The sequence below is a fragment of the Sporothrix schenckii genome, assembly GCF_000961545.1.
Source record: "Sporothrix schenckii 1099-18 chromosome Unknown Cont44, whole genome shotgun sequence".
Classification (NCBI taxonomy): domain Eukaryota; kingdom Fungi; phylum Ascomycota; class Sordariomycetes; order Ophiostomatales; family Ophiostomataceae; genus Sporothrix; species Sporothrix schenckii.
This window is the reverse complement of record NW_015971145.1, coordinates 1,930,241-1,955,738: the sequence shown is the minus strand read 5'-3', so window position 1 is coordinate 1,955,738 and position 25,498 is coordinate 1,930,241. Positions and strand designations below refer to the sequence as shown.

Here is a 25,498-nt window from a genome sequence, read left to right as displayed (position 1 = left end):
GATTCGGCGACGTTCCCCGACGACGCCGGTTTTTCTCCTATCGCGAGCGACCCCCTCGGTGATCGACTTGGTGAGATGAACTAGGATCGACCAGGTCGTGCGGCACAGACGAACCCAGGGTATTCTATCTCCTCACGTCTTTCGTCTCTTTATTCCCGTGTGGGACAACAGTGACAGCACAAAAGGCTTAACGAAACGTCAATCAGGAAATTCGGCTACGGTGGGAATATGAGAACTAAAAGCACAAAAAATTTGAGAAGCAACAGATGCATATATACATGGATGCAAGGGTCACGATTTGGACGAGAAAAGACCCGGGCGAAAGCTTTTAACCAGAACGGGACGACGCCCCGATGCGTCGATGATGCTGTGTGAGCAAGAAGATCATCGTTGAAAGAGGGGTGCGCCGGCATTCGAGACCATCCAGGCCATGCACGTAATGCAGCCTCGGGTCTTGGGTGACGAGGACAAAGAGGGCAGCAGGCCACCAGATCAAGTGGGAAGGACAAGGCACCGGGTCAGGCCATCAGACTTCAAGAGGCTCACGAACGGCACAGAAAGAGGAAGCTGTTTTTTTGCGGCACAGCGGCACGCGTCTCTGTCATCCACAAGGTTGCATTGGCAATTTTGGGTTGGTGTTCTGAACTCACCAACCAGAGGCCAGTGACACCACTTCGGCCGCAGAAAAGAGACGACGGCAACGTCCAGATCATCCTATGAAGCAGAAAACGTCAACAGGAACCCAGCCACCCGGAAAATTAACCTTCTTTTTTTCAACTTGATATCACAAGCCGATTCTCCGCACTGGACGATCCCGGCGCGTGCAGATCTAGCACCTGTCTGGGGACCCCGGCCCCGGGCCGATATGTGGTTGGATTGTGTTGTGTGCACGGTCCAAAATCTCCTTAAATGGCCAGATTCGGCGCCATGACAGGAAACGTTGCGCCGGGTAGTCTCCAACTCTAATTTAGAAGCAACACTCCGATTTAGATCTGCAGTCGGTCGTGATGCGGCGACCTGAGATTTCTGTGGACAGGTCATGGGTCTCTCCGCGTTTTGTTCCTTTCTGTCTCCTGCTCCTTGATCTTTCCCCACGTTGGCCACCCTCTCAGAGATGCGCACAGAAGAGTTGAGAGGATCTCGCGTGCTCCGCCCATGGCGTGCTCCTTCCCCAAGCTAATTACACTTTCGGCCGCCGATCATGAGAACCCTCTGTTTCTGTCCAAGGATGCTTTGACCGTGATTCGTGTCGGCCGTCTGACCCCGGCTCGCGGCGGTCTCTGCCCGTTTTCTCGAGGAGGGCTCACATGAGCGGTAGAGAGATTGGATCGGCCGCAGCTTGCACTGCATACTGTCTTCGACGTACGACAGTCCAGTTGTGGAAGGTGACTCTTCGATTACCGTTTTGCTTCGGATTGTCAGCCAATGTTCCTGATTCTGTCTGCTTGCCTGTTGTGCAATCCTGTGCCCCTCGTCCTCGTTGTTGCGTTTGTGCAGCTCCTGTGGCCCAGCATTGAGAAACCTGCCTTACAACATCACCGACTGTGCGATGTATCGCTGGGCCTCGCACGTGGGTCGTCGTGACTGCAGCATCTGCGACAGCATGTTTCCGCAACGGTTCTTGGCTAGCAGCCGTCGTTGCCTCCTTCCAAGTTGAGATATTGTTACCAGGAAACGTAGGAGCGGGCCAAGAGGAAGAAGAGTATGGGAAGCTGTCCAGGGCAGTCTCGACCGGCGTCGACGGCCATATATGGCCGATCTGTCCTGCCTTCTTTCCTCTTGTTTGAACCCCCCTTTTTCTACTTCTCCGTGTGTTCCGCTCGCCCATTGTGCATTTGCTCGTTCGCTCTTGCCCTTCTTGTCACTTATATATCCTGGCCCCAGGCCAAGTCGAAGCTTCCTTCTCAACTCGTGCCTGCGCCTTCCTGACCACCCCGTTCCTGACTGTTTCGTCTGGTTTGCACCTTTATTGTTATTCTCGTCTCTCGACATCTGTCGGCCTCCACGGATCTGCCGCTCCTTTTCAGTCGACTTGAGATGCACAGTCGCTGAAATAGATCTACACCATGGCGGCTAGAACCCTCATACGCACCCTCCTATATGTGCTGGTTGCCGTTGCACCAGCTGCATCGGCCTCAACATTCTCACCGCTACGGCCACCTGCAATTCCGCTCGCCGTCCGGTCTCCCTACTTGAGCACCTGGCTGAACGGCGACTCGGGCGGAATCCTCCCCGGCTCGTGGCCGCAATTCTGGGCGTGCGTTTGTTTTATTCGTTCTCTTTTTTTGTGATTGTTTATTCATTGTGCTGGTGTTCAAAGCTAACCACATCGCCCAATAGTGGCCAGACCACAGGATGGCAAGGCTTCATCCGTGTTGACAATGTCACGTATAACTGGATGGGCAATGCCCCTGGTCCCCAAGTCGTGACCCAGACCGACTTCGAATACACCGCGACCACGAGCACGTTTACCTTTGATGTGGACAGCAAAGTCACCCTGACTGCCACATTCCTCTCGCCTGTGCATCCCACCGACCTCCTACAACAATCGATGCAATTCTCCTACATACAAGTCTCTGTCAAATCCTCCGACGGCAACCATCACGAGGTGCAAGTCTACACGGACATTTCAGGCGGTGAGCTACCTTCCCCTTTGAGGTTCGACAATGGGACCGTTGACTAATGTTCACCTTTCTTGCCCTCTCGTTTTCTAGAATGGGCTGGCGCAGACACCAGCAGACAGATCAACTGGTCCAACGGCCTCCGCGATGGCCTCGCATTCCACAAGTTCACTCTGACCACGAACACGGTCTTTTCTGAAGCATCGGACATGGCCTTATGGGGTAATTGGTACTACGGCACAGACGCAAAAGCCGGTGTAAGTGGCTTCCGCAGGCCAAAGCGTCGTATTACCATACCTTATTTTTTTTTTGGTGCACGTTGCTGACCAGCTCACCATTAGGTGTCGTATCGCACCGGCTATCCAGACACCGACACCAGAGGCTTGTTCATTAACAATGGCAGCCTCGACAACAAAGTCGACACTACCTTCAGGTCCATCGGGGACAACTGGTATGGTCTTACCTCTCGTGGACAGTACCCATCGTAGTGTCCTTCCTGTTTGTCGAACAAGAGCTCACGGCTCGTAACCTTTGCTGTAGCATTTCATCTAACGTCTCTTGCCCCTTTCCAGGCCCGTGTTTGCGTTCTCCCGTGACTTCGGCTCTGTTCTCTCAGAAGAAGACGTTCTCTTTACCATCGGTCTCGCCCAGGACGAGGTCATCAATTTCCAGGGCAACAATACCAGCCCCGAGGCCCTCCGTTCGCTGTGGTCGACCGTGTACAACTCCGACGAAGATTGCCTGGCGGCGTTCCACTCCAACTGGGACTCCGAATCCCACGATGCCAGGCTGCTCGACTCGAAGATCCACAATGATGCGTTTGATGCCGGGGGCGATGACTACGCTTCGTTGACGACGCTGGTCGTTCGCCAGGTGTTTGGCTCACTGCAGGTCGCACACGGCTCGCGGCAGGACTACATCTTTCTCAAAGAAATTAGCTCCGACGGCGACATCCAGACGGTGGACGTAATCTTCCCGGCGCACCCGATATTGTTGTACCTCAACCCGGAGCTGCTCAGGTTGCTGCTGGATCCCTTGTTTGAAAACCAGGAAAGCGGCCATTACCCGAACCCGTGGTCGACCCACGATTTGGGCCTTTTCCCCAATGCTCTCGGCTATCCTAATGGCAACGATGAGGCTATGCCAGTCGAAGAGTGCGGTAACATGATCATCATGACACTGGCATATGCGCTTCGAACAAAGAATTCAGACTACCTGAAGCAACATTGGCAGCTGCTGGACCAGTGGGCGCAGTTCCTGGTCAACGACTCGCTGATCCCCGACTACCAGCTGTCGACGGACGACTTTGCCGGCGCACTAGCGAACCAGACAAACCTGGCGCTCAAGGGCATCATCGGCGTGCGCGCAATGGCCGAGATCGCTGGTCTCAGCGGCGTCGTCAATGCCAACGAGATCAGCCAGCAGTATCTGAACACGTCGACCCAGTATATACAGACCTGGTCGGGTCTCGGTGTCAATAAGAATGCCAACCCGCCGCATACGACGCTTGCGTACAACGAGCCCGACTCGCACGGCCTCCTGTACAACATCTACGCCGATAAGTTGCTGGGGCTGAACTTTGTGCCGGACTGGGTATACTCGATGCAAAGCAATTTCTACGGCAGCGTCATCCAAGAGTTTGGCGTGCCGCTGGACACGCGACACACCTGGGCCAAGTCGGACTGGCAGGCGTTTGCGGCGGCCGTAGCAGCACCCGATGTGCGCAGCCTGATGCACGGCCGTCTCATCCGCTATGTTGAGGGAACGCCCACTACCCGGCCCCTCTCGGATTTGTACGACGCGACGACGGGCGAGTTCCCCACGGGTGGCCCGATGTTTATCAGCCGGCCCGTGCAGGGCGGGCTCTTTGCGCTCCTGGCGCTACCAGAATAGTGGCCCCCGGTGGTGGACAAGGACGCATACACAGAGTACGAAGACGGTGACGACGATGACGGATGGTACGAAGACGCATGGTAGGAAGACACATGGTACGAAGATTCATGGTACGACGACGACCGATGACCTTTGACGCTGCCATCATAGCAACTATATTAAAGCATGTGTCTTTGACATTCCAGCAGCCCTTGTTTTTCTTATGTCATGCTCCACCATCTGTTTGCTTTACTTTCTGTTCTTATTTTTTTACAAGCATGTTTAACGTTGGACGAAGGCACCAGACGAGGGACATGTATATATTGTTGGTCCATCTGCTGCTGCTTGGGATAGAGCACAGCACAGCACAACACAGCATAGCACATGACATTGCTGCAAGTATTGTTGGTGGCATTGTGTATTTGTCGTGCGTTTACATGGATATATTTTTAGTACAAACATTCGGTATGAGCATTCTGTTTATTCTGGGTTTGTTTTTCTCTCTTTTTTCCTCTCCTGTGTCGCCGCCAGCCGCCATTTACTTCGCATTGGCCAGCTTGATGGTCTTCTCCAAGAAGGCGTTTTGGCGAGCCTGATACTCCTTGGCCTGGGGCAGGTCAGTGAAGAGCATGGAGAAGCAGTGCGGCAGGCCCTGGTAGATGTGGACTTCAGTCGGCACACCGCCGCGCTGCAGCTTTTCGGCAACGGCCACGCCCTCATCACGCAGCGTGTCGAATCCGGCGATCTGCAAGAAGGCGGGCGGCAGGCCGGCGAAGGTGTCGGCCAGCAGCGGCGAGTGGCGCACGTCGTGCTGGACGTTGGGGGTGTAGGCGTCCAAAAAGAACTCCATGATGAGAGCGCCGGACACGACGCCGTTGGGAACCTGCACGTAGCTCTCGAGCTCGTAGCCGAAGCGCTCGCGCAGCTCGGGAAAGAACTTGGGGTGTGCGCCGGTGGGCCAGTCCAGGGCCAGCGCAATGATGCCGGAGATGTTGTGGTCGCGCGCATGCAACGCCAGCGCCAGCGACAGGCCCGACCCGGCACTGCCGCCGAGCAGGACAATCTTTTCGGGGTTGGCGTGCAGCGCCTCGCGGGCGTTGGCCTTGACCCACTGGAAGGCGTCGATGCAGTCGTTGAGCGGCGTCGGGAACGGGTACTCGGGCGCCAGGCGGTAGTCGATGCTCGCCAGCACGACGTTGGGGTGGCTGGCGGCGTGCAGGTTCTCAATCACCTCGGTGTCGTGCCAGCCAATGGCCCAGCCGCCGCCGTGCATGCGCAGGACGACAATGGTGTCGTCGGCGGTGGCGGCGGATTTGGTGGATTTGGCGGATTTCATTATCTTGAGCTCAATCTCGTGGCCGTCCCGCGCGGGGACCTTGATGTACGATGCCTCGACATCGACGCCTGGTTTCGGCGTCCCCTCGGGCAGCGGACTCTCGCCCTTCCAGTTGTTGCGGAACGTTTCCCAGTCGTCGGCCTTCCACAGCGTGTCCATGATGGCCTCGGCGCCTGCGCGGGCCGCCGCAAAATGGGGGTCGAGCTCGGCATAGGGACCGTTGCGGGGACCGCCCTTGCTGTTGGGGTCGGTAGGGACGTACTCGGGGGCATCCTTGAACTTCATTGTGCGGCCGTGGAGGAGGCGTCGCGTGACGCCGCTAGACTGTCCGCTTTTGTTGTAAGTGAGATACAGCCGACGATGCTGTGCGTACAGCGCACTTACAGGGAGTATGTATTACTTACAAAAGTCAACTGTAAAAATGCTTGTAAACAAACGCCACGACGAAGACGAACAATGTACTACAATAACAAAAAATGGTTCCCAGAGAGCACCGAGACTCCTTCTGCTTTTTATTGACCTCCTCTTCGTAGCAGTCCCTTTCATGGTCGTTTCGACCGTCAGCATCGTACTGCTCGGAATCCTTCTCATGTGGTACGGCCCGGAAAATACGGAAATTGGTGGTTGGACGAGATACAAAACGATACATCAACTTCATCTTGACCTGCAGACTTTGCTAGTAACTTTAGTGCCAATAAAACCAAACCAGATAAAAAAAAGTACCGGAAGCCTACTATTTTGTACCATAGCCGTACGCAAGCATCCGGCGGCCAGTCTCGTAGACCCCAATCGAAATCGTATACGATTCGTACATCGTAGCGGGAGACCTCTTCTGAGGAGTGCTGTTTTGACGGTCGGGTGCTGATTTGGGGGCTGTTAGCGGGCCTTTCAAGGCACTGATTCGTGGCCGGATAATTCTGGCCGTTTGGCCGGATAACGGTGAACCGGAGGCGCAGAAGGCGAAGGCCTGGCTGCGGGGTGGCACGAACGCCAAGTAACGTCATGGCGCCCTGGAGTCATAGGCAGAGCAAGCCTGTCGGCCCTCTGCGAAGTAATATTGCAGTGGACGTCAACAAACCCGGAAAAGGAACTCCGTCGGCGAAATCTCCGGTCGCATCTGCCACAGGTCCCGATGTAGACATGGTGCTACTCGCTCCAGATGGCAGACAACGCCTTGAGAGCTTTGCACTCTGATTTGTGGCCGCTGTTCCAGCCTTTTGTCTGGCATGTCTGTCGATGTTAGTTGCTTTTTACGGCGGCCAAAACATCGAAGAGACAACGTCCGCACCTACCCGATCGCAATACCAGGTCTGGCTGCAGCCTGTGCATTTGAGCAGCGTCTTGCCTTCCGTGGCCGCGCCTGTGCCTGCCGCGCCTGTGCCTGCCGCGCCGCACGCCTCGCAGTGCTGGTGCCCCTCCTGCTGGGCCCGCTCTTGCCGTGCCCGCAGCTTGCTGGCGATCGCCACGGTCTGGTCGAGCGGGGCAGGCACTGCCCGCACAGTGTGCGCCTGCCCGGGCGCGACCCGCAGAAACGGCCGGCGCGCCGCTTTTGCCGTCAACGACGCGGCGTCGCCGCTCTGGACAGGCACTGTCCGCCGTGCCCCCTGGACAACCGCCGTCGCCCCCTTCTTCAACCCGAGCTTGCCCAGGTCCAGGCCGTCGCGCTCCAGGCCGTCAAAGACAAGCGCGAAGCCCGTGCCGTCGCGGTCGGTGAGGACGAGTGTCGGCTTGGTGATGGTCATGTTGTCCTTGACCTGGGCGAGAAGGGTGACAGCCGCCGACTCTGTGTTGGACGGCTCGCCATCTTCGGGGAGCTCCAGAAACGGAGGAAAGAGGCTGCGGTCAGCGAGATCCGGGACGGGCATACTGGGCAAGGTAAGAGAGACGACAAGAAAACGTGGCTTAAGCGAAAATAGAGAAAACCATGAAAGAGAGCCGTAATGTGGTGTTCTGATCCTGCATGTGTTTTGCTTTGGAATTCGTAGCTTACGAAACATACATCAGCTGAACAGCTTGCTTCGTTGTCGGACTTTTGAAACGCACGGCCGTCATTGCAGCCCCTTTTTTGCGGGCCGTACGAGGAACAAAAGAAAAGGGGAGCAATATGGAGGTAAAGAGGAAATGAGGATACTCATGACGATAACGAAAATATAATAATAATAATAAAAGTAAGTGTGATGCAATGTTGATATCCATGTACAATAAAGGATCTAAAAGAAGATGCTAGTATAGAACATTGGCCGTGGCCAAACAGCAAAAACGCCGAGGAGACATGCCGTCCCATTTCCAATCCCAAGACGCCCAAAACAAAAGAAAATGAAAACAAAACCAGAATTGGTAAAGATAAAATCACTCCCCAAAACTCATCATGGTAAACAGCCCCGTGATGCCCGCCAGCACAAACACCGTCAGAATGCCCGCACCCGCACGGTCGCCCGTCGTGATCGGCGCAAACTCCGTCGGGTTGTCGACGCTGCCACTGCCCGCGTTCGGGTTGCCCACGCTCGTGCCGCCCGTCTGGTTCGTCAACGGGCCGTGCACTTCGTCCATAAGCAGCGACGACACCGCCGCCAGCACGTTCATCGTCTGTCCCGCACCGACGCTCCCATCAAACGCCCGCGAGCTCCACTGGAACCCGCACGTCCGGCCGTTGTCGCCGCCCGTGCACTGGTCCACGGCCGCCTGCGTCGACGTCTGCAGGACCGCCATGATCCGGTCGTGCGTAAAGGGCGCCACCTGCGCCGTCGACGCCATCCACCGGTGCAGGAACCCCTTGTACGTCAGCATGTCCGTCGTGCACGTCATGTGCGACTCGCACGCCACCTCGTAGGCGACGCCGTCGGGGAAAAAAAAGGTGATGGTCCGGTTCAGCAGGCCCTCGACGCGCGTCTGCCACTTGGCCTCCTCCGTGTGGTTCCACATGTACGCCGCGCCCAGCAGCCACACCGCGCTGTTGTACGAGAACTGCGCCTTGTTGATGTCCGTGCAGTTCGTCTCCACGTGCGCGCCGTCGTAGATGTTGTACTCCGCGTCCATGTACCCGACGCCCTCGATCCAGTCCCACGTGCGCTCCGCCCAGTCGGCGTACGTCGCGTTGTCCGTGTACCGCGCGAGCCGCGCCCCGATGTTGAAAAAGCACCCGTTGGCAATGCTGTTCTTGTAGTTGTAGCCGTTGTTCAGCACCGGGATCTGCCACCGCAGGCCGCCGTTGCACGTCGCATCGTGCCGGCCCGGCTCCGCCTGCGTGTTGAACACGGCCTGCGCCAGCGCGAGCCACTGCGGCTTGTCGGCCGGCGGGTTCGGGAAGTTGACCTCCGCCGCCAGCATCGCCGACATCCCCCAGAACCCTTGGTCGTCGTTGCCCAACGACGCCGTCACGTTGGGCGGCATGTAGTCCTCATGCGGCCCCGTCTGAAACAGCATCGCTTCCGTCACCAGTTCGTTGTATGTGTCGTCGCCCGTCAGGTGCCAGTAGTCGATCAGTGTGCCCCACATCGCACCGGCCTCCCACCAGTAGTAGTCTCCGGCCGGTGGCGGGCCCGGCAGGATGCCCGGGGTTTGGCCGCTCTCATTTCCGTGATAGTAGCTGACGAGGTCGTGGGCGATTGTGCTGGCGGTTTTCTTAATGGCGTCTGGGAGGGTAAGCGAGTTAGGCACAAAGTGACATACAAAACCAAATAAGCCACATTGTGTTCAGGGCCCCAAAACGTACCTGATGAGCTAATGCTGAATTGTGAGGCAGCCTCAACGACCGTGCCTGTCACTAATAAGCCGGCCACCACCGCTTGTGCTGTTGTTGACCACATATTGTGTAATGTGCAATGCGACGTTTATGATAAAACGGTTGGAACGGACGACGCAGCGGGCGTCGGGAGTCGGCTGGCACAACCCGGGTGTGTGCCTGCGGGTCAAGGAAACGATCGTTTGCCGTGTAGAACGTCAAGAAAGTAGCGAATGTGGAGGACAATGTCGTCCAGTGTTATGAGTGTGTGTATCGGATAATGGGATCAAAGAAGCATCAGGAACATCAACAACATCAACAAGAAAGCATCACAACAGGACCACAAAAACAAAACGAAAGGTGGCGGGCAAAACCTATTTAACAAGAAGGTCACTTGCAGCTGACTTCAGCTTACAGTTTCCGAGATTCCAAACGTACCAAGAGGATCCAGAGGACGCCGAAAGGACCTCAACGAACCAGTGGCCATTTGTTTGGGCAACCAGCGCTTCACCGCTGGTATGCCAAGAGAAGAGGCCAAGCCTTTGTGTCGTCTTGTACTAACGTTGACTACTTTCTCTCTGCCTTTTTCTCCCTGTTTCTTTATTCTCGTCACTCCATTCTCTCGTCACTGTGTCTTGGTCTTCTTGGTCTGGGCTTTTATTTTGTTGCCTGGTATTTTTTTGGCATGCAAGGGCATGTGGAAGATCTTCGTACTGAATAGAGTGCCGAGCGTGGGCTCTCTCTTTGCCCTTCCCCTTGGAAAGGGCTGGCAGGAGACTTGCCAATGCCAATATGGATTGTTTAGCGGCGCCGAGAGAATAGGGCAACTGGGACGAATGGTACGAATATGACGATTGGAAACGAAAAAAGGAAAGCAAGGACCAAACAGGAGTCAAAGACCACATGCACATCGTGTTCTGTACCGGATTGCTCGGGCCAAGCGTCACACGGGAATGGAGCCAAGGTGAGAGAGATTCCGCGCCCGCCCCAAGCACTCAACCTTTATGGAACGTCCAGAAATGCAATACGAAAACAACAACTTGTTGCAAAGGATACGAGAGGTGGCATACAGCACGTTGATCCCCATGTAAATAACCAGCGCATGGAGGCAAATGTGTTTGTATTCCGTTTTCGCGTAGTAACCCACTCTCGGGTGTTCGTCATTGTTAGCAGGTGATCTCTTTGTGATTTTGCTCTGTCTTTTGTCTGTCGCTGGCGGGTGGCGATACTGCCAAGGGCGTGGCTGTACAACCACGCCGCGCCGCCAAGACGACAGGCGCTCTGGGCGTTGGCTGGGCAGATGGCTGGGCGCTGGCTAGGCACTTGCTGCGCGCCAATGCTTTCGAAAATAGAAAAGAGAAATGTAGAAATGGGACGGAGCGCCGAATCGACATGGAAAATCGTAAGACAGCCGAACACACTGTTTGGAATGCCCAGCGTACCACAATCTGGACCTGTGCTGTGGCCTCTCTATTCTGTAATCACAACTGCCTTTGTAGCCTTGGCCCTACTTGGCTGTTGCACGCCAAGTAGACTTTCTTCACTTGACTGCCCACGCGTCCTCTACTTGGCAGGGGTAAGACTCCCCCTCCAAGCCCCGTTTGTTTTCGATGCTTGGAGATGAAAGGACGACAGTTCGAGCACAGGGGAGACCAACGACCCAACAGCCAGGATACAGAAAGATGACTGCCACTGCCGAGATCGATGCGGAGACAGAGTCTGGTACCCGGACAGTCATCGTCTCGGGATGATACGCCAAACGATGAGACCCGGAGATAATCGATCAGACCCATCTGCCGGGGCCGACGAGACTCGACACGGAAGGCCTAGGATGTTCTGAGAATGACATGCTCGTGCACATGACTCTTTGTGACACTGATTTGGTAGCTTGGGGGTTTGCAAGGGCAGAGAGCGCGTACTTGACCAGCCTTCGCTCAAAGAAGTAGTTCATTGTGAGCCATTGTGTCTTTTCTGCAAAGCGACCGTTCCGTTCAGTGCGGTCCGGAGAGAGTTGCAGCATGTGGTTGATTGGAAGATCGGATGCCGGCATTTGAGTTTGGAGTTGGAGGAATTGGGAAGGGGAACGAGAAAGGTATCATAGGAAGTTCAGACCCAATGGGCAAGCGCAGAGCTCTGTCCTCCTGCCGAATAGGCATCGTGGAGAGGGAAGGTGCAAGCCACGAGGCCACGTGCGGAAAGTCCACTGCCGCGACAATAATAGAAGGTGTTGTTGTGGTCATTGCATTCGTACGGCGTACAGGGCAGTCGCGATGGGCCACCATCCCACAAAGGAAGGCTCTTTCGGCTACCTTGCTCATGCCGGAAAGTACAACAGCTGTACTTGAGGTTGCTTTGCAAGGCAGGAACAACGCCATATGATTCGCATCGCAACTTCCCTTCCTGTTGACAAGTTGTATCCTGCTTTTTGTTGGGGTCTTGCCGCATTTTCTCCGCAGCAAATCCATCCCCACTGCCCCTTTCTTACAATTCGCGTGCCTCACCCTCGGGTCTACAATCACAGTCCTTGTCAAGCATCCGTGGCAGCTTTTCCCCCCGACGAACAACAATAGCTCCAAAGCGAGAAAGAAGCGCCAATCCCACACTCATTGACAATTATCACATCCAACATTACTCGCGTAAGTTGCACGGAGTACGACACACATATACAACATACAGAGATGCATCCAGAACCGAAACCACACTCGGCGTTGCTGATTGCATCTAATGCCAAACGGGGCATCCCCGCGTTGCTGGCGACTGTGGATTCTGGCCGTTTTGGAGACGCTCTGATAACTGTTTTGGGCCTCCCAACCTAATCTGAAACGCAAAGTCTAGAACACCGTCGAGAACAAACCTTATGGCAGCTGGACCCTTGGAAAATTCCATTGTCACTGCGAATACAACATATACCTCAAACAATCGCATAAGCGACAAGTTGACACGGCCAAATGCCACCATACCTGGAGAGGAGCTAACACCAGATTTGCTTCACCGCGCCGACAGAGACGCATGGCACTGTCAAAGTCGCGCAATCACGGCCAGAAGCACGAAAGCACCAGCCCTTGCAGACACTTGAGACCCTAATGCAAAAGACCAGATCGCGCAGGGCCGGTGCGATAGCGTGAAACATCAGTCAAGATAGACAACGAGGGAACGCCACTTCGACTCCCCAGCGGAACCACCCGCCTATCCTCACCAGCCGTATACACATTTTCCACTTTTGACAGCTGCTGGTCTAGTTACAGAGCATTAGCACTGGCAGCTGTGATATCTGTATGTGCATTATTGCTCCGCAGTTGCTTCGCTGATCCTTCCGCTGAGGCACTGTTGCAGCCGTGCGGTTTTCCAAGTGTAGCATCTCGCTTGTGCAGCTTTCGTCGTCGAAGACTCGGTTGGCCGACTCGACAGGGGTCAGCGAGGTTCAAGAAACTACTCGTCACGGTTGGATGAGTGAACCAGCCGTCGATCGGCAGCTGCGACATCCCTTTTCCTTGCTTCCGGCAGAGCCCAGTGGCCTACGGCTCATACCGTAATTTTATCTCATCACGAAAGCAAACTGCGATCGCTAGACACGGCTGTGCTCGTGACACCCTTGTTTTGTCAACTCTGTCCCACGACCTCTCAAATTCGCAATCGCAAATCCCCACCAGTATTGGACCTCCACCGTTGTACAAGGCCGAAGGGAGACGAAAGCGCCGCCTTCAACGAATCTCTCCTCTCGTCCCAGTGGTGTGAACACATTGCCGTCCGGGACATATGTCGAAAGCGCCCAAAAGCACACAATAGCGCCCTCCCCCTTTCTCTACATTGAGCCTTAACCCCAGCCCACACCGGGCGTCCTACCTCGTCGCCACTTTGTGGCCGTCACATCAAACTGAGCGACAGGTGTGGTTTGCTGTCGGGAAGTTTCGAAGGGTACTTGACCGCAATATTCCTTGACCTGGTGACGACCATTTCAGTTTTTAAGTTGCTAGAATTGCCCTTATTTTAACGTTCTTCTCGTCAACTTACGATCTTGACGAGATATTGCGCAAAGGGCGAGAACGGCCGATGTACTCCTAACAACACGCGACCTTTCACCCATCTATAACCACTATATCACCTGTTGAACAATGGCAGCCTCTGCGCCAGGTGGCCAAGCCGGGCTACCAGGCGCTCTAAAACCCGCGGTTGCGACCGAAGACCAGATCCGGCGAGTCGTCCAAGTCATCAAGACGATGCCCATTATCGACAACCACGCACACCCGCTTCTGAAACCCGAGGCTGTCGGCCGGCATCCTCTTCTCTCCATCGTCAGCGAGGCTCATGGAGACGCCATCCGTGCTTCTGTCACGGCACTGTCTCACCACCGTGCTGTGCAGCAGCTATCGGGTGTCCTTGGGTGTCATGCGACGTGGGACTCCGTGGTGGCAGCAATCGAAGAGCGCCGCGGTGGCGATTACAATGCCTGGGTTGCCCAGTGTCTCGAGGGCCTTGAAACGATCTTGCTTGACGACGGACTGGACAGCGAGGACGACGCGTACGAACACACCTGGCACAGCAAGTTCACCCCCACCAAATGCCGCCGAATCGTCCGTATTGAAGCAGTGGCGGCCGACATCATCAACCGTCACTGTGTGGCCTTTGACAACGCGCAGCCTCTCGACAATGTCTTTGACAACATGCTCGAAGAGTTTGACACCCAGATCAAACAGGCCATCTCGGATCCAGACGTCGTTGGCTTCAAGTCCGTCATCTGCTACCGCACTGGCCTGGCCATGCCTCGCGTTGTAGACATTGCCGGCGCGCGAGAGTCGTTTTCCGAGATCGTCACCACTCATTCGACGTCCGGCAAACGCTTCCGCCGGCTGCAGCATGCTGGCCTGAACGACCTGTTTGTCCATCGTACTGCGATTCATATCCGCTCCTCTCCCGGCCGGTTCAACAAGCCGATTCAATTCCACACGGGGCTCGGTGACAACGACATCACTTTGACAAAATCGTCGCCGGCGCATCTCCAAGATTTTATTCGCACGTATTCGACTGTTCCGATTGTACTGTTGCATTCGGGATACCCTTACGTTCGCGACACGGGATACCTTGCCACAGTGTACAGCAACGTCTATGCAGACATTGGCGAGGTGTTCCCCATCGTTGCCCGCCACGGGCAGGAATCCATGCTGCGGGAGATACTTGAACTCTGCCCGTGGTCTAAGGTGATGTTGAGCACGGATGGACACTGGTTCCCGGAAACATACCTTCTTGCCATTCTCCAAGCCCGGGACGTTCTTGAAACAGTAAGACAGTCCCTCATCCCCCATGGTTTTCGGACTAAGGATATGTGGGACATGGGAAGAAGGCAGAACAGATGAAAACTGACACGGGGACTAGGTGGTCTGCGATTTAGTTCGGAGTGGACAAATCGGATGGCAAGCGGCTGTCCAACTGGTGCAAGACATCCTCTTCCGGAACGCGAACAAAGTCTACCAACTGGGACTTGAGGTTCCGGGCGCAGTGGCCGAAGCAGACGAAGCGATTCGCGAGGCGAAAGGCGAGGTGGGAAAGGTACCGGCACCATCCGACTTGACGATCTGGGACGCCTTCACACGTGGAAAGGCCGCTCCGGACTTTGTGCGAGTCTCCTGGCTCGACTACACGTCACTGCCACGCATGCGCATGATCCCCTTCCGGCGGTTCGATCGACTGGTCCGGTCAAACAGTTCGCTCGACATTGGCATCACCAAGGCGTGTCTCGGACTTCTCCAGAACGATACGGCCGCGCCAGGGGTGACGCCAACAGGCGAATATCGGCTCCACCCCGACTTTTCGTCATTGACGGTGGGCCCGATGGATGGCCACATCAATGTAAACGGCGTGTTCCGCGAAAAGGACGGGTCACGGGTGCCACTGTGTCCCCGGTCGCAGTTGATCCGTGCAATCAAGCTCTCGGCCGGTGTAGGCATCTCGCATCTGGTCGGGTTTGAGGTCGAGTTTGTTTTGTTGCAGAGAACAGAATCGCACACGCCCGGCCAACGCTTCGCCATGCTCTCCAACGATGGGCACGCCTGGTCTGCCAGTCGCTTCTACAACAACCCGGCCGTCGCGCGGCTCATCCGTGACATTGTCCAGGATCTGGACGCAGCCGGCGTCGAGGTCGAGCAGATCCATGCAGAGAGCGCACCAGGCCAATTCGAGCTCATCTTGCCAGCCAAGCCGCCGCTCGAGGCCGTCGACAGCCTCCTCCTCGCGCGGGAGGCGATTGCGCACCGCGCCACCAAGGCGGGCTACAAGTTCACTCTGCACCCCAAGCCGTATGCCAACGCCTGTGGCACCGCGTCGCACATGCACCTGTCCCTAGTGACGCCCGACGGTAGGGGCAACGTCAAGAACCTGTACGGGAAGTTTTATGCCGGCATCCTCGAGCACCTGCAGGCCATTGCGGCGTTTACGTACAGCAGCCCCTCGAGCTACGAGCGCGTCGTCGACAGCGCGTGGGCCGGCGGGCGGTGGGTGACGTGGGGCACGCAGAACCGCGAGACGCCGCTGCGCAAGATCGAGGACAGCCACTGGGAGCTCAAGTGTGTCGACGGCCTGGCCAACCCGTACCTGGCTCTGACGGCCGTGCTCTTGGCCGGCCTGTCGGGCGTCGTCAACAACCAGGAGCTCACGTGGGCCGACTGCACTGTCGACCCCGCCACGCTGACGCCGACAGAGCGAACCAACCTGGGCATCACGAGTATGCTGCCGGCGGACGTGAGCAGTGCGCTGCAGGCCCTGCAAAAGGACGAGACGTTTGTCCACCTAATCGGCCCCGACGTGGTCGAGCACTATGTGACGGTCAAGACGGCCGAGACCGCGCTCTATTTCTCCAGGCCACCCATGGACTCGATACGGCGCGAATTCATTATCGAGCGGTACTAGAGCAAGTAGTCGGGCATGTTTATAATGGATGCACACAAACGGATTATGAACCTCTGAGGGTATGCAGCAAATAAAACGGGACCGCCATGTGCGGAGAAACAACATCCAGACCGGCAGAAGACGCTTGCCGGGTAGCAGAGTGAACGGCAGGCCGTGCCGACTATTATCACGTAGCCTCTTGCAGATTGGAATTGCGAAAGACTCTGTAACTTGTACATATAAGGCAGTGGTCAATTGTGTTATGAAGAGAACGCAAACGCCCCGAGAACAACGCCATGTGGCCTTCCCCACGAGTGCGCCTGCGTACAGAGTCCAAAGGGCCCAAACTGCCCCCGTATTGATGAGCGCAGCGCTGTCTTGTCTCACTCCAGACGACCCCCAAAATTAGCCGCATGCTGTCAGGGGTCTTCAATGCGCTAGTGCACAACGGCGTCGCCTGGGCAGTGTCCCATTGGCCAAGTCAGGGGGAAAGAGCACGCCAGCCGTGTCGCCCAAAACGGGCAAGAGCCATTGTGCTCAGTGAAAGACGCATTTGGCAGCCAATTTGGCAGGGACCAATTTGTTAGTGCTCCTCCATAGGGCCACATATTGGATGCATCCTTTTTCCGCTGAGCTGTCCTTTCAACCCGGCAAAGAAAGCAACCGACCACGGCCGGTGCAATCATCCCAGAGAATCCCAGCTTCATCGACGACCCTTTTACGAGCGACGACCGACGACCGACCAAGCAAGGGGACCGAATTGACGTTTGCGAAGAACCGCTTCTGCTGCTCACGTCGACACGACCTGCCACGTTTCGGTTCTCCGTCAGCAATAACCAGACCGGCGCGAGATATGTGGTAGAAGGCAAAGGACGAAGCTGATTTCCCCAATCGACAAGCAGAGAATTCGAGAGGGCGAGGCTCTCGGCGAACGGCGAGTTCGATCGACGATCGCGACGCCGCCACGATGAACGGCTACGAGGGATACAACAACGGCGGCTACGGCGAGAAGCAGGGCTACAACGGAGGCTACAACAACGGCGGATACAGCAACGGGGGCTACGAGCAGAACCAGGCCCAGGCTCAGGCTCAGGCCCAGGACCAGAAGCCGCACGCGCGCGTCGACGACGATGCGTTTGGGCCCAAGGCGGGCAGCAGCATTGTCAGCGCCTTTGACGCATTCCGTATGTATTCACCATTCGCTGTTCAAAACGGCGAGCCAGTATCGTGTGTGGCCGCGCTGACCGAACAGCCAAATCCAAACCGCAGTATGTGCAGCGGACGTCGGGCGGCGGCAAGTGGACGGTGGCCATGGTCGTGGTGTCCGTGATCCTCTTCTGGTCGGAGCTGGCGCGCTGGTGGACGGGCGCCGAGGAGCACACGTTTGCCGTCGAAAAGGGCGTCGGCCGCACGATGCAGATCAACCTGGACATCCTCGTCAAGATGCACTGCGACGACCTCCACATCAACGTCCAGGACGCCGCCGGCGACCGCATCCTGGCCGCGTCGCTGCTGCAGCGCGACGCCACCACGTGGCAGCAGTGGGTGGACGCGCGCGGCATCCACCGTCTGGGCCGCGACGCGCAGGGCCGCCTCGTCACGGGCGAGGGGTGGACGACGCTGCCGCACGAGGAGGGCTTCGGCGAGGAGCACGTGCACGACATTGTGGCGCTGGGCCGGCGGCGCGCGCGCTGGGGCAAGACGCCCAAGCTGCCGTCGAGCGCCCACGGGCAGGGCGACAGCTGCCGCGTCTACGGCAGCCTCGACCTCAACAAGGTGCAGGGCGACTTCCACATCACGGCGCGCGGGCACGGCTACATGGGCGTCGGCGACCACCTCAACCACCTCGACCACAACGCCTTCAACTTCTCGCACATTATCAACGAGCTCTCGTTTGGGCCCTTTTACCCGTCCCTCGTCAACCCCCTCGACCAGACGGTCAACGGCGCCACCGCGCACCTCCACCGCTTCCAGTACTTCATGTCCGTCGTCCCCACCGTCTACAGCGTGGGGCGCCCCGGCCGCCGCGACGCCCGCGCCATCTTCACGAACCAGTACGCCGTCACCGAGCAGAGCGCCGAGATCGACGAGCGCAACATCCCCGGCATCTTCTTCAAGTACGACATTGAGCCCATCCTGCTCAACATTGTCGAGTCGCGCGACGGCTTCTTGCTGTTTGCCCTCAAGATTGTCAATGTCCTCAGCGGCGCCCTGGTGGCCGGCCACTGGGGCTTCACGCTGTCCGACTGGGTGCACGATGTGCTGCAGCGGCGGCGGCGCCGCAGCGGCTCGGCCGCGGACGGTGTTCTGGGCAAGACGTCGGCGGAGTAGACGGGGCGTGGTGGGTGATGGATGTGTACATTGTGGGGGTGGGTGTGTATCTTGTGTATGCCGGTTGTATTTTGGGGGTCCGCAGCACAAAAGGAGTTTAGGGTTCTTGGTTATTCCATGTTTGCCGTTTTGCTTGCTAAAAGCTAGGGTCTTTGCTACAATTCAATCGTTTCTGTCTAGTATTTGATTCTGGGCCGTAGTAGATGGCTTGGATACATTGGTCGCATTTTTCTGTACGCCGCAGGTTAAATCACCCGACACAAATAGTCTCCATGTGCATAAAATCTATCGTTTGTATATGTTCAGCGCGGTGTAAAAAATTATCATCATAACATCGTACAAGACTACGTTCGTCAACGCCATCACGTCACCGACGGCGGTCCGACAGTCAGGTTCTTCATGCCGGCCAGCCGCCGCGCCCGCAGCCACAGGTCAATGCCCTCGAGCTTGGCCTCGCCCTTGAGATACTGCAGACACGCGCCCAGCAGGCGCGCCAGGTTCGTCGGCCACCAGAGCGAGCCGTGCTGCGCGCGGATGGCGCCGACCTGCTCGTAAAACACGGTGCGCAGGCAGTACTGCGCCATGATGAGGAACGAGCGGATGGGGCCCTGCTTCGTCTCCAGGGCGTCGTCGAGGCTGCGCGTCAGGTCGTTTGTTTTGAGAATCAGCAGAATGATGCGCGGCACCTTGCCGAGAAGCTGCACGAGCTCGGCCAGCAGGCCGTCCTGCAGCTGGCCGCTAATGTGCTCCTTTTCGTCCGTCGTGCGCGGCTGGATGATAGAGCCGGAGGCGAGCACGCGGTAGTCGCGGCCGGTAATGGCCGAGGCAAACAGCGGGAACGACGCCTCGTCGACGCCGGCCACCTCGTAGGCGTAGCGCTGCATGCGCGCCATGTCGCCGTCGAGCACGGCGAGCCACATCTTGGCATACGAGCGCCGCAGCGCGAGCGGGATGTCCCGGTACAGGCCGTGGTCGTACAAGATAATGTCAAAGTTGTCGTGGTTGCGCCACGGCAGGCGGCGCAGCCAGCGCGCGACGGCATTGCCGGCGGGCGGCCGCGCGCGCACGGCCAGGTTGCCGCCGTGCGGGTCGCAGTGCAGCGGCGCACCGTCGCCAAAGATCATCTCGTTGAAGATGTGCGCGAGCGCCGCGGACACCTCGTCGCGGTCGATGCCGTTCTGGTCGAGGTAGGCCAGGTCGTCGAGGCGGTGGCCGACCTCGTGCGCCATGACGAGGATGCGCTCCTGGCCCCAGAGGACGTCCGGCACGACGAGCGGCAGCTGGGGGATGGCGGCAAAGTGCGCCTTGGTGCGCTCGGCGTTCTTGCCCTCGAGGGCGAAGTCGAGCTCCTGCGGCAGCGACAGGGCCATTTCCGACGACAGCCAGTCCAGATCGTACTCGGGGAAGAAGCGCTTGAGCGTCGAAAACGTAAACGTCGTCAGGGCCATGTCGAGCGGCGCCCACTGCGCCAGGCTGGGATGCTGCACCTTGACGGCGACCTTCTGGCCCGTGGCGCGGATCGTGGCCACATGGACCTGGGCGAGGGACGCTGCACCGATCGGCTCCGCGGAGAACTCGGAGAAGTAGTCCCACAGATCGGTGCCGGTGTCGTCGCGGTACATTTGCTGGACCGATTCAAAGGACGAGACAGGGCACTTGTCCTGGAGGGGGATGAAGGTCGTCGTCCATTCGGAGGGCAAAAGGTAGTTCATGGCGCTCTGTTTCCGTCAGCAAACGCCCGGGTTATGTACAGCAAGAACACGTCAACACGTCCACGACTCACAAGGTGCTGGCCCAGCTTGATGAAGATGCCGCCGTTCTTCTCGAGCACATGCAGCGTCCGTAGAGCGCAGCGCTTGTGGCAGGCTTTGATGATAGCCGACTGCTCGGCCTCGTCCTCGATCTTGTCTTTTTGGCGGAGTGTCTTTCGGTAACTGGCCTGTGTTAGCACGCGGCCCTTTGCCATTGGTGCATTGCATATCTCGGGGGCTCGCTTACTCGTTGATGCAGAGCACCAGTGTCGCGGCCACGCGGCCTGTCCGCTCGACCGTCTCGTAGCTCTGCTTGATGTCGTCGGTGAAGGCCAGGATCGTTGCCGTGGCCGCACTGCCGCTTGCCGTGAGCAGGATGGCCCGCCGGCCGCGCGACGAGCGTGGCGGTGGTGGAGGAACGGTCCGGCCGCCTGCTCTGGCGCTGCTTGCTGGGTTCGTTGCGGTCGATGCTGATGACGAGAAGCGGACACCGGCCGTGGTGCGCTGGCCGTTCAGTTGGCCCCGCCGGCACTTGACACAGGCCCAGCCTTGCGACGACGGCTGCGTGCTGGCACGCTGTCGGCCGAGAGAGCCCACAATGGACGACACGGCCGACGGCCGCAGAAATAGAGTCCGCATCGAGAGCCGAAGGAAAAGAAAACGAAACGGAGCGGAGCGGAAGCGGACGCGGCGAGAGAAAGGAGAAGTCGAGAGATTGGGCAAGGAGAGGAGAGAAGGGGAAAGGTATGGAGGGAGGGAAATATCTAGTGAAGAACCCTCATTGTTTCCATCGAATTGTGAGGTTGAGGGTGGAAGACGAGGTAAACTGCGGCACATGAACAACTGACGTCGTTGTCGGCTTGTTTTTTCATGCGGATACTGCGATCCAATTGTTGAGCTGCTTCAGGGCACTTTGGGCACTTTGGGGCCGCATCTGCGCCATCAGACCACTGACTGCTGGGAGCTGCCACCTGTACAGAACTTGCTAGCGTGCCTTCTCGCTGTAATGTTTTTTTTTTTTTGTTCCTTCCAACTTTCTGCAGAAACCGGGCAGGATCGGGCACAGCGGGGTTTCTCGCCACCAGGGCCATAACTGCACGTGATAGCGCTCTTGACGCGTCCAGGGCGACCGCGTTTCTGGCCGCACTTGCCATGTCAATCCCATTAATCAGTGAGACACAACGCGCCGCGCCTTCTCCCTCGCCTCATCATCGCCGTTATCCCCAACGGCCACTTTACACGCTCCCTGAACACAATCGTCATTCTACACTCTGCATTCTTTTGCATTCCATACATCGACCGCCACCGCATCTTACCAATCTTACGATACGTACATCATCTAATTTACCATCGCAATTCAGCAACCATCTCGTGTATTGTTCATCTTCTCCCTACCCGTCAATCTGGACGGAAAAAGGACAGGTCAAAAGAGCATCGGCACCGAGAATCATCACCACAAGTCTCCTCAGCCAACATCCCGGCCGCCCGCCGCCAACATGTTTGCCGTCATGACGCCGCCCGCGTTCGGCGTCGGCGGCGCGTCGCCTGAGCACCTGCCGATGATACCCGCCTTTGCGTCATCGCCCTTCCGGCCATCGCGGCCGTCGCCATTGTCGTCCTCGCCGATCCGCGCTTCGTCTCCTCCCATGCTATCATCACAGCTCGACACCCAATCCTCGCCCATTCAGCCGTCTTCCTCGTCGTCGTCTCAAGCAACGGCTCAACCCTCCATATTCAACTTTGGCGGAGACACTTCGAGTACAAGTACAAGTACAAGCACAAGCACAAGCACCACAGACAAAGCCCCATTGTTCCGCTTCGCCTCGCGGCCAACCAAGCCCGTGCCGCGTGGACAGCAGAGCCGCGACGCCGCCCAGCAGACCCGCCGCAGCCTCTTTCTCAAGAATGTCCGCCAGCGCGCCGACGACCGCAACTGGGACCGCCGCAACTTTGAGCAGGAGCTGCAGAAGCTCGAGTGGTGGTCGCTGGAGCGCGACCTCCGGCAGGCGCGCGAGACGGACGTCATGAGCATGCTGACGGAGCAAGACATTGAAGACGCGGCCAACTGGATGGCCGAGCCGTCGCCGTCGTCGGCATCGTCGTCGATGCCGTCTTCGTCATTCTTTGATCATGGCGATGGTGACGATGGCGACAGCTTTACCACGGTGGCCTCGAACCATGCGCGGCGGCACGACAGCGGCGGCATGTACTACGACCGCGCTGCCGAGGACGAGGAGCACGACGACGACACGGATGCCATGGACGCGCACATGGCGGACCGGCTCGCAATGGAGGAAGAGGCCGAAATGGAGGCGCTGATTGCGTCGATGGAGGCCGATCCCCGCCAGCGCCAAATGACACCGCCAGAACGGCCGGCGTCGATTGCCTACTCGGACGACGAGGACTATGACGCCATATTTAACGAGCTGCTGTCAGGAGGGGCTGAAGACGGCATGGACATGGCATTATAGGAAGGCAACCACCGTTGGGACACCCATATCACTTCACAAGTTAGGGGTTTCGGTTTACGGAGTTTTGCTCGGCGTACGGTTGCAGGCTTTTGAGATATATCTTATGTTTTTTGTACTATTTTAATTTACCTTTTTCACTGGCTTTGTCTGTCTGCAGGTTTTGAGACATGGCTGGGTATATGTGAATCATTTTGACTGTCTTTCCCAAAGTCACCTGCAAGTGTCTATTGTCCAGTGTGTGGTAAAATAATGCAATATACAAGAATATCAATGTGCTTGTGTTCGAACTCTCCTCACCTCGTTCTCTCGCGCATTTATTGCTGGTTGCACGAATCGTCCGGAACGGAGAGTGCCTCCTGCGCACTCGGCATGTCACCTACCAGATCGGGTGGCGGAGAGCCTGCCGCTTGCATCTGTGACCACAATCGTTAGTTGCTTTCCAAAGTACATTCATCACCGGGCGCGGCGTCCTCACCTTTTGCATGCGGTCCACAATGTACTCGCGGTCCTCGGGGTTCGTGTCCGTGTAGGACGGCTGCTCGAACCGCTCGACAATCTCCCGCACAATCACCTGCTGCTCCTCGTACCGCTTCAGGTCCTCGGCGCTCGTCGTGCTGCGGTTCGCCTCCATCCACGCCGGGAACTTGTCGTTGAGCTCCTTCATCGGCTCGTACAGAATCTCCTTGTTCGTCAGCTCCTCCATCATGCCCATCAGCATCTTGGTCAGGTCCTCTTCGCCGCCCGGCCCGGCGAGCCCGCCCGACTGCATCTGCTTCATAAATTCAGACAGCATGTCGTCGGTACTTTGCGAGTCGGCCGCCGCCGCAGCAGTCGCCTGGTCGCCCGAGGCCTGCATGCGCTCCATCGTGCGACGGATGGTTTCTTGGAACGAGGCGTCGGCCGCGGGCGTGGAGGCGGACGCAGACGCGGACGCGGACGACGATGAGGGACCGGCGGACGGTTTGGACGTCGCTGACGTGGACGCTGGGCCGCTCGCTTTCGGTTGGGAAGCAACGTGCTCGGCAGCAGCAGCGCCGGTAGCGGCGGCCGCTGCAGCGGCCAGATCAATGTTGCTGCCTGAGCCGTCGGTCGGCTGTGGGATGCCAAACTCCTTAAATAAGCTCTCAAACTGTGCCTGGACGTCGGGCTAGAGCAATTGTTAGATGTGTTGTGTCGTCGTTCTGCTGTCCTCGGGACCGAACAACGACTCGTATCCGTTGGCCACTTACCGATTTCTCAATCTCGCCAATCAAGTCGGCCATGCCTGCTTGCAACTGCTTTGCAAAATCATCGTCGTTCAGGAGTTCCTCCAGATTCTCGTCGCCTTCGAGGCCGGGTGGCAGTGTCGGTGCAGGAATGGATGGGGCGGCAGCCGCTGGTGCGGCCGGCGTCTTGGTCTCGATCTTGGCTGCAGAGAAGTCGTCGAGCAGGTCTATGTCGTTAGAATTTTGCCCATCTATAAAGAGATGTCAAGCGCCTTCCAGCGTCTCACGTACCATCCAGGTCGTCCAGGTCGTCCTCGTCCGGATCGGGCACATCCTCCATCTCGGCGTCAGCCTCGGGTCGTGCTGGCGCAGCGGCGGGAGCAGCAGCAGCAGTAGCAGCCGGTGTTGCTGGCGACTCTTTTGTCTTTTCTGCTGTTGCCTCTTCTGCCTTGGGTTTCTCCGTCTCGGGCTCCTCAGCCTTGACCTTTTCTGCTTTCGCCACCTCCGGCTGCGTCTGCGGCTTCACATCTTCCGTCGTCGTGACAGGTGGCACCGTGGCAGCCTCCTCTTTCCTTGTCTCCCCCATGGCGGTTGTCCTGCTCCACTAATGTCGATGTCAAATCAGTGGACGGCCCAAAGGATGCCGATTCGGCTGGCCGGTTGCAGCAAGACGGCCGTGAATGACCGGCAAAGCTCTCCTCTCTGCGAAATGCGCTTCGGTAGGTGTAAGCCGAGCCCAACAAGAGAACCAATACGTCGAATGAAGACGTTTTTGAAACGTCCGGACTATGAAGAACGTAACAATGTGGTATCCAACCGAGGCGTGCTTGTCGCTGGGTTCTTGTTTATTTTAATTTCAGTTTTGCTCCTGTATTTTTGTTCCTCGGCCCTTTCACAAGCCAAGGTCTCCTGTCTCTTCTGTATTTGGGAAAGAGCGCCGTCGTCTCTCCACTCTAGCTTGTCCTGGCTCTTTCCCCAGTGCTACTCTCTACTGTTCATGCTCTTACCCCGCTGTGGGTTACGCTGTGGGCGCTGTGGACTGTGCGGCTTTCAGTGTCTTGGCCTTTGGCAATATGACATAAGCAGTATTAGTCATTTTTTTGTCGCATGGCGTCTCTCTTCCGGGCTCGCCCCGCCTAGCGCGCCTGTTTGCCGCAAGGCCCTGGGAAGGAACGACCACCGTGCGGCGTGAATCGCAAATCGCGAAATGGAAGACGTGCAAATTGTCACCCCTCAAAAATCCTTTTCCGTTTTCTGAGCGTCACTCTTATTTTGTCCACCTGCACTGCATAGCGCCAGCCAGAGCTCTAC

The 25,498-nt window shown here is 57.3% G+C and overlaps 12 protein-coding genes across 12 annotated transcripts; 5 read left to right on the top strand and 7 right to left on the bottom strand.

The window, feature by feature from the left end:
- Positions 1-1,176: 1,176 nt before the first annotated feature.
- Positions 1,177-1,828, bottom strand: SPSK_09837 (uncharacterized protein; the record flags this gene model as incomplete). Its single annotated transcript, XM_016736406.1, has 2 exons — positions 1,177-1,344; positions 1,367-1,828. The coding sequence occupies 2 exons, from the start codon at positions 1,826-1,828 to the stop codon at positions 1,177-1,179; spliced, it is 630 nt and encodes a 209-aa protein (XP_016587371.1).
- A 238-nt stretch (positions 1,829-2,066) lies between these two features.
- SPSK_08615 (glutaminase GtaA) lies at positions 2,067-4,514 on the top strand (the record flags this gene model as incomplete). Its single annotated transcript, XM_016735207.1, has 5 exons — positions 2,067-2,257; positions 2,341-2,636; positions 2,715-2,878; positions 2,963-3,072; positions 3,194-4,514. The coding sequence occupies 5 exons, from the start codon at positions 2,067-2,069 to the stop codon at positions 4,512-4,514; spliced, it is 2,082 nt and encodes a 693-aa protein (XP_016587370.1).
- Positions 4,515-5,031: 517 nt separating this feature from the next.
- On the bottom strand, positions 5,032-7,694 carry SPSK_08541 (uncharacterized protein; the record flags this gene model as incomplete). Its single annotated transcript, XM_016735134.1, has 5 exons — positions 5,032-6,208; positions 6,324-6,505; positions 6,564-6,839; positions 6,908-7,059; positions 7,118-7,694. 5 exons carry the CDS (start codon positions 7,692-7,694, stop codon positions 5,032-5,034), a joined length of 2,364 nt encoding a protein of 787 aa, XP_016587369.1.
- Positions 7,695-8,178: 484 nt separating this feature from the next.
- Positions 8,179-9,635, bottom strand: SPSK_09190 (mannan endo-1,6-alpha-mannosidase; the record flags this gene model as incomplete). The annotated part of the gene is made up of 2 exons (XM_016735767.1): positions 8,179-9,461; positions 9,542-9,635. The coding sequence occupies 2 exons, from the start codon at positions 9,633-9,635 to the stop codon at positions 8,179-8,181; spliced, it is 1,377 nt and encodes a 458-aa protein (XP_016587368.1).
- A 1,698-nt stretch (positions 9,636-11,333) lies between these two features.
- Positions 11,334-11,600, bottom strand: SPSK_10157 (uncharacterized protein; the record flags this gene model as incomplete). Its single annotated transcript, XM_016736708.1, has 1 exon — positions 11,334-11,600. One exon carries the CDS (start codon positions 11,598-11,600, stop codon positions 11,334-11,336), a length of 267 nt encoding a protein of 88 aa, XP_016587367.1.
- A 65-nt stretch (positions 11,601-11,665) lies between these two features.
- On the top strand, positions 11,666-11,929 carry SPSK_10160 (uncharacterized protein; the record flags this gene model as incomplete). Its single annotated transcript, XM_016736711.1, has 1 exon — positions 11,666-11,929. One exon carries the CDS (start codon positions 11,666-11,668, stop codon positions 11,927-11,929), a length of 264 nt encoding a protein of 87 aa, XP_016587366.1.
- Positions 11,930-13,662: 1,733 nt separating this feature from the next.
- On the top strand, positions 13,663-16,450 carry SPSK_08502 (putative glutamine synthetase; the record flags this gene model as incomplete). The annotated part of the gene is made up of 2 exons (XM_016735097.1): positions 13,663-14,826; positions 14,921-16,450. 2 exons carry the CDS (start codon positions 13,663-13,665, stop codon positions 16,448-16,450), a joined length of 2,694 nt encoding a protein of 897 aa, XP_016587365.1.
- Positions 16,451-17,396: 946 nt separating this feature from the next.
- SPSK_09261 (COPII-coated vesicle protein (Erv41)) lies at positions 17,397-18,760 on the top strand (the record flags this gene model as incomplete). Its single annotated transcript, XM_016735837.1, has 2 exons — positions 17,397-17,613; positions 17,682-18,760. 2 exons carry the CDS (start codon positions 17,397-17,399, stop codon positions 18,758-18,760), a joined length of 1,296 nt encoding a protein of 431 aa, XP_016587364.1.
- A 362-nt stretch (positions 18,761-19,122) lies between these two features.
- SPSK_09082 (aarF domain-containing kinase) lies at positions 19,123-20,726 on the bottom strand (the record flags this gene model as incomplete). The annotated part of the gene is made up of 2 exons (XM_016735662.1): positions 19,123-20,478; positions 20,544-20,726. 2 exons carry the CDS (start codon positions 20,724-20,726, stop codon positions 19,123-19,125), a joined length of 1,539 nt encoding a protein of 512 aa, XP_016587363.1.
- A 28-nt stretch (positions 20,727-20,754) lies between these two features.
- SPSK_10024 (uncharacterized protein) lies at positions 20,755-21,150 on the bottom strand (the record flags this gene model as incomplete). Its single annotated transcript, XM_016736586.1, has 1 exon — positions 20,755-21,150. One exon carries the CDS (start codon positions 21,148-21,150, stop codon positions 20,755-20,757), a length of 396 nt encoding a protein of 131 aa, XP_016587362.1.
- An 857-nt stretch (positions 21,151-22,007) lies between these two features.
- Positions 22,008-22,982, top strand: SPSK_09583 (uncharacterized protein; the record flags this gene model as incomplete). Its single annotated transcript, XM_016736155.1, has 1 exon — positions 22,008-22,982. The coding sequence occupies one exon, from the start codon at positions 22,008-22,010 to the stop codon at positions 22,980-22,982; it is 975 nt and encodes a 324-aa protein (XP_016587361.1).
- A 314-nt stretch (positions 22,983-23,296) lies between these two features.
- SPSK_09172 (peroxin-19) lies at positions 23,297-24,773 on the bottom strand (the record flags this gene model as incomplete). Its single annotated transcript, XM_016735750.1, has 4 exons — positions 23,297-23,395; positions 23,458-24,129; positions 24,212-24,414; positions 24,479-24,773. 4 exons carry the CDS (start codon positions 24,771-24,773, stop codon positions 23,297-23,299), a joined length of 1,269 nt encoding a protein of 422 aa, XP_016587360.1.
- Between the last annotated feature and the right edge of the window lie 725 nt (positions 24,774-25,498).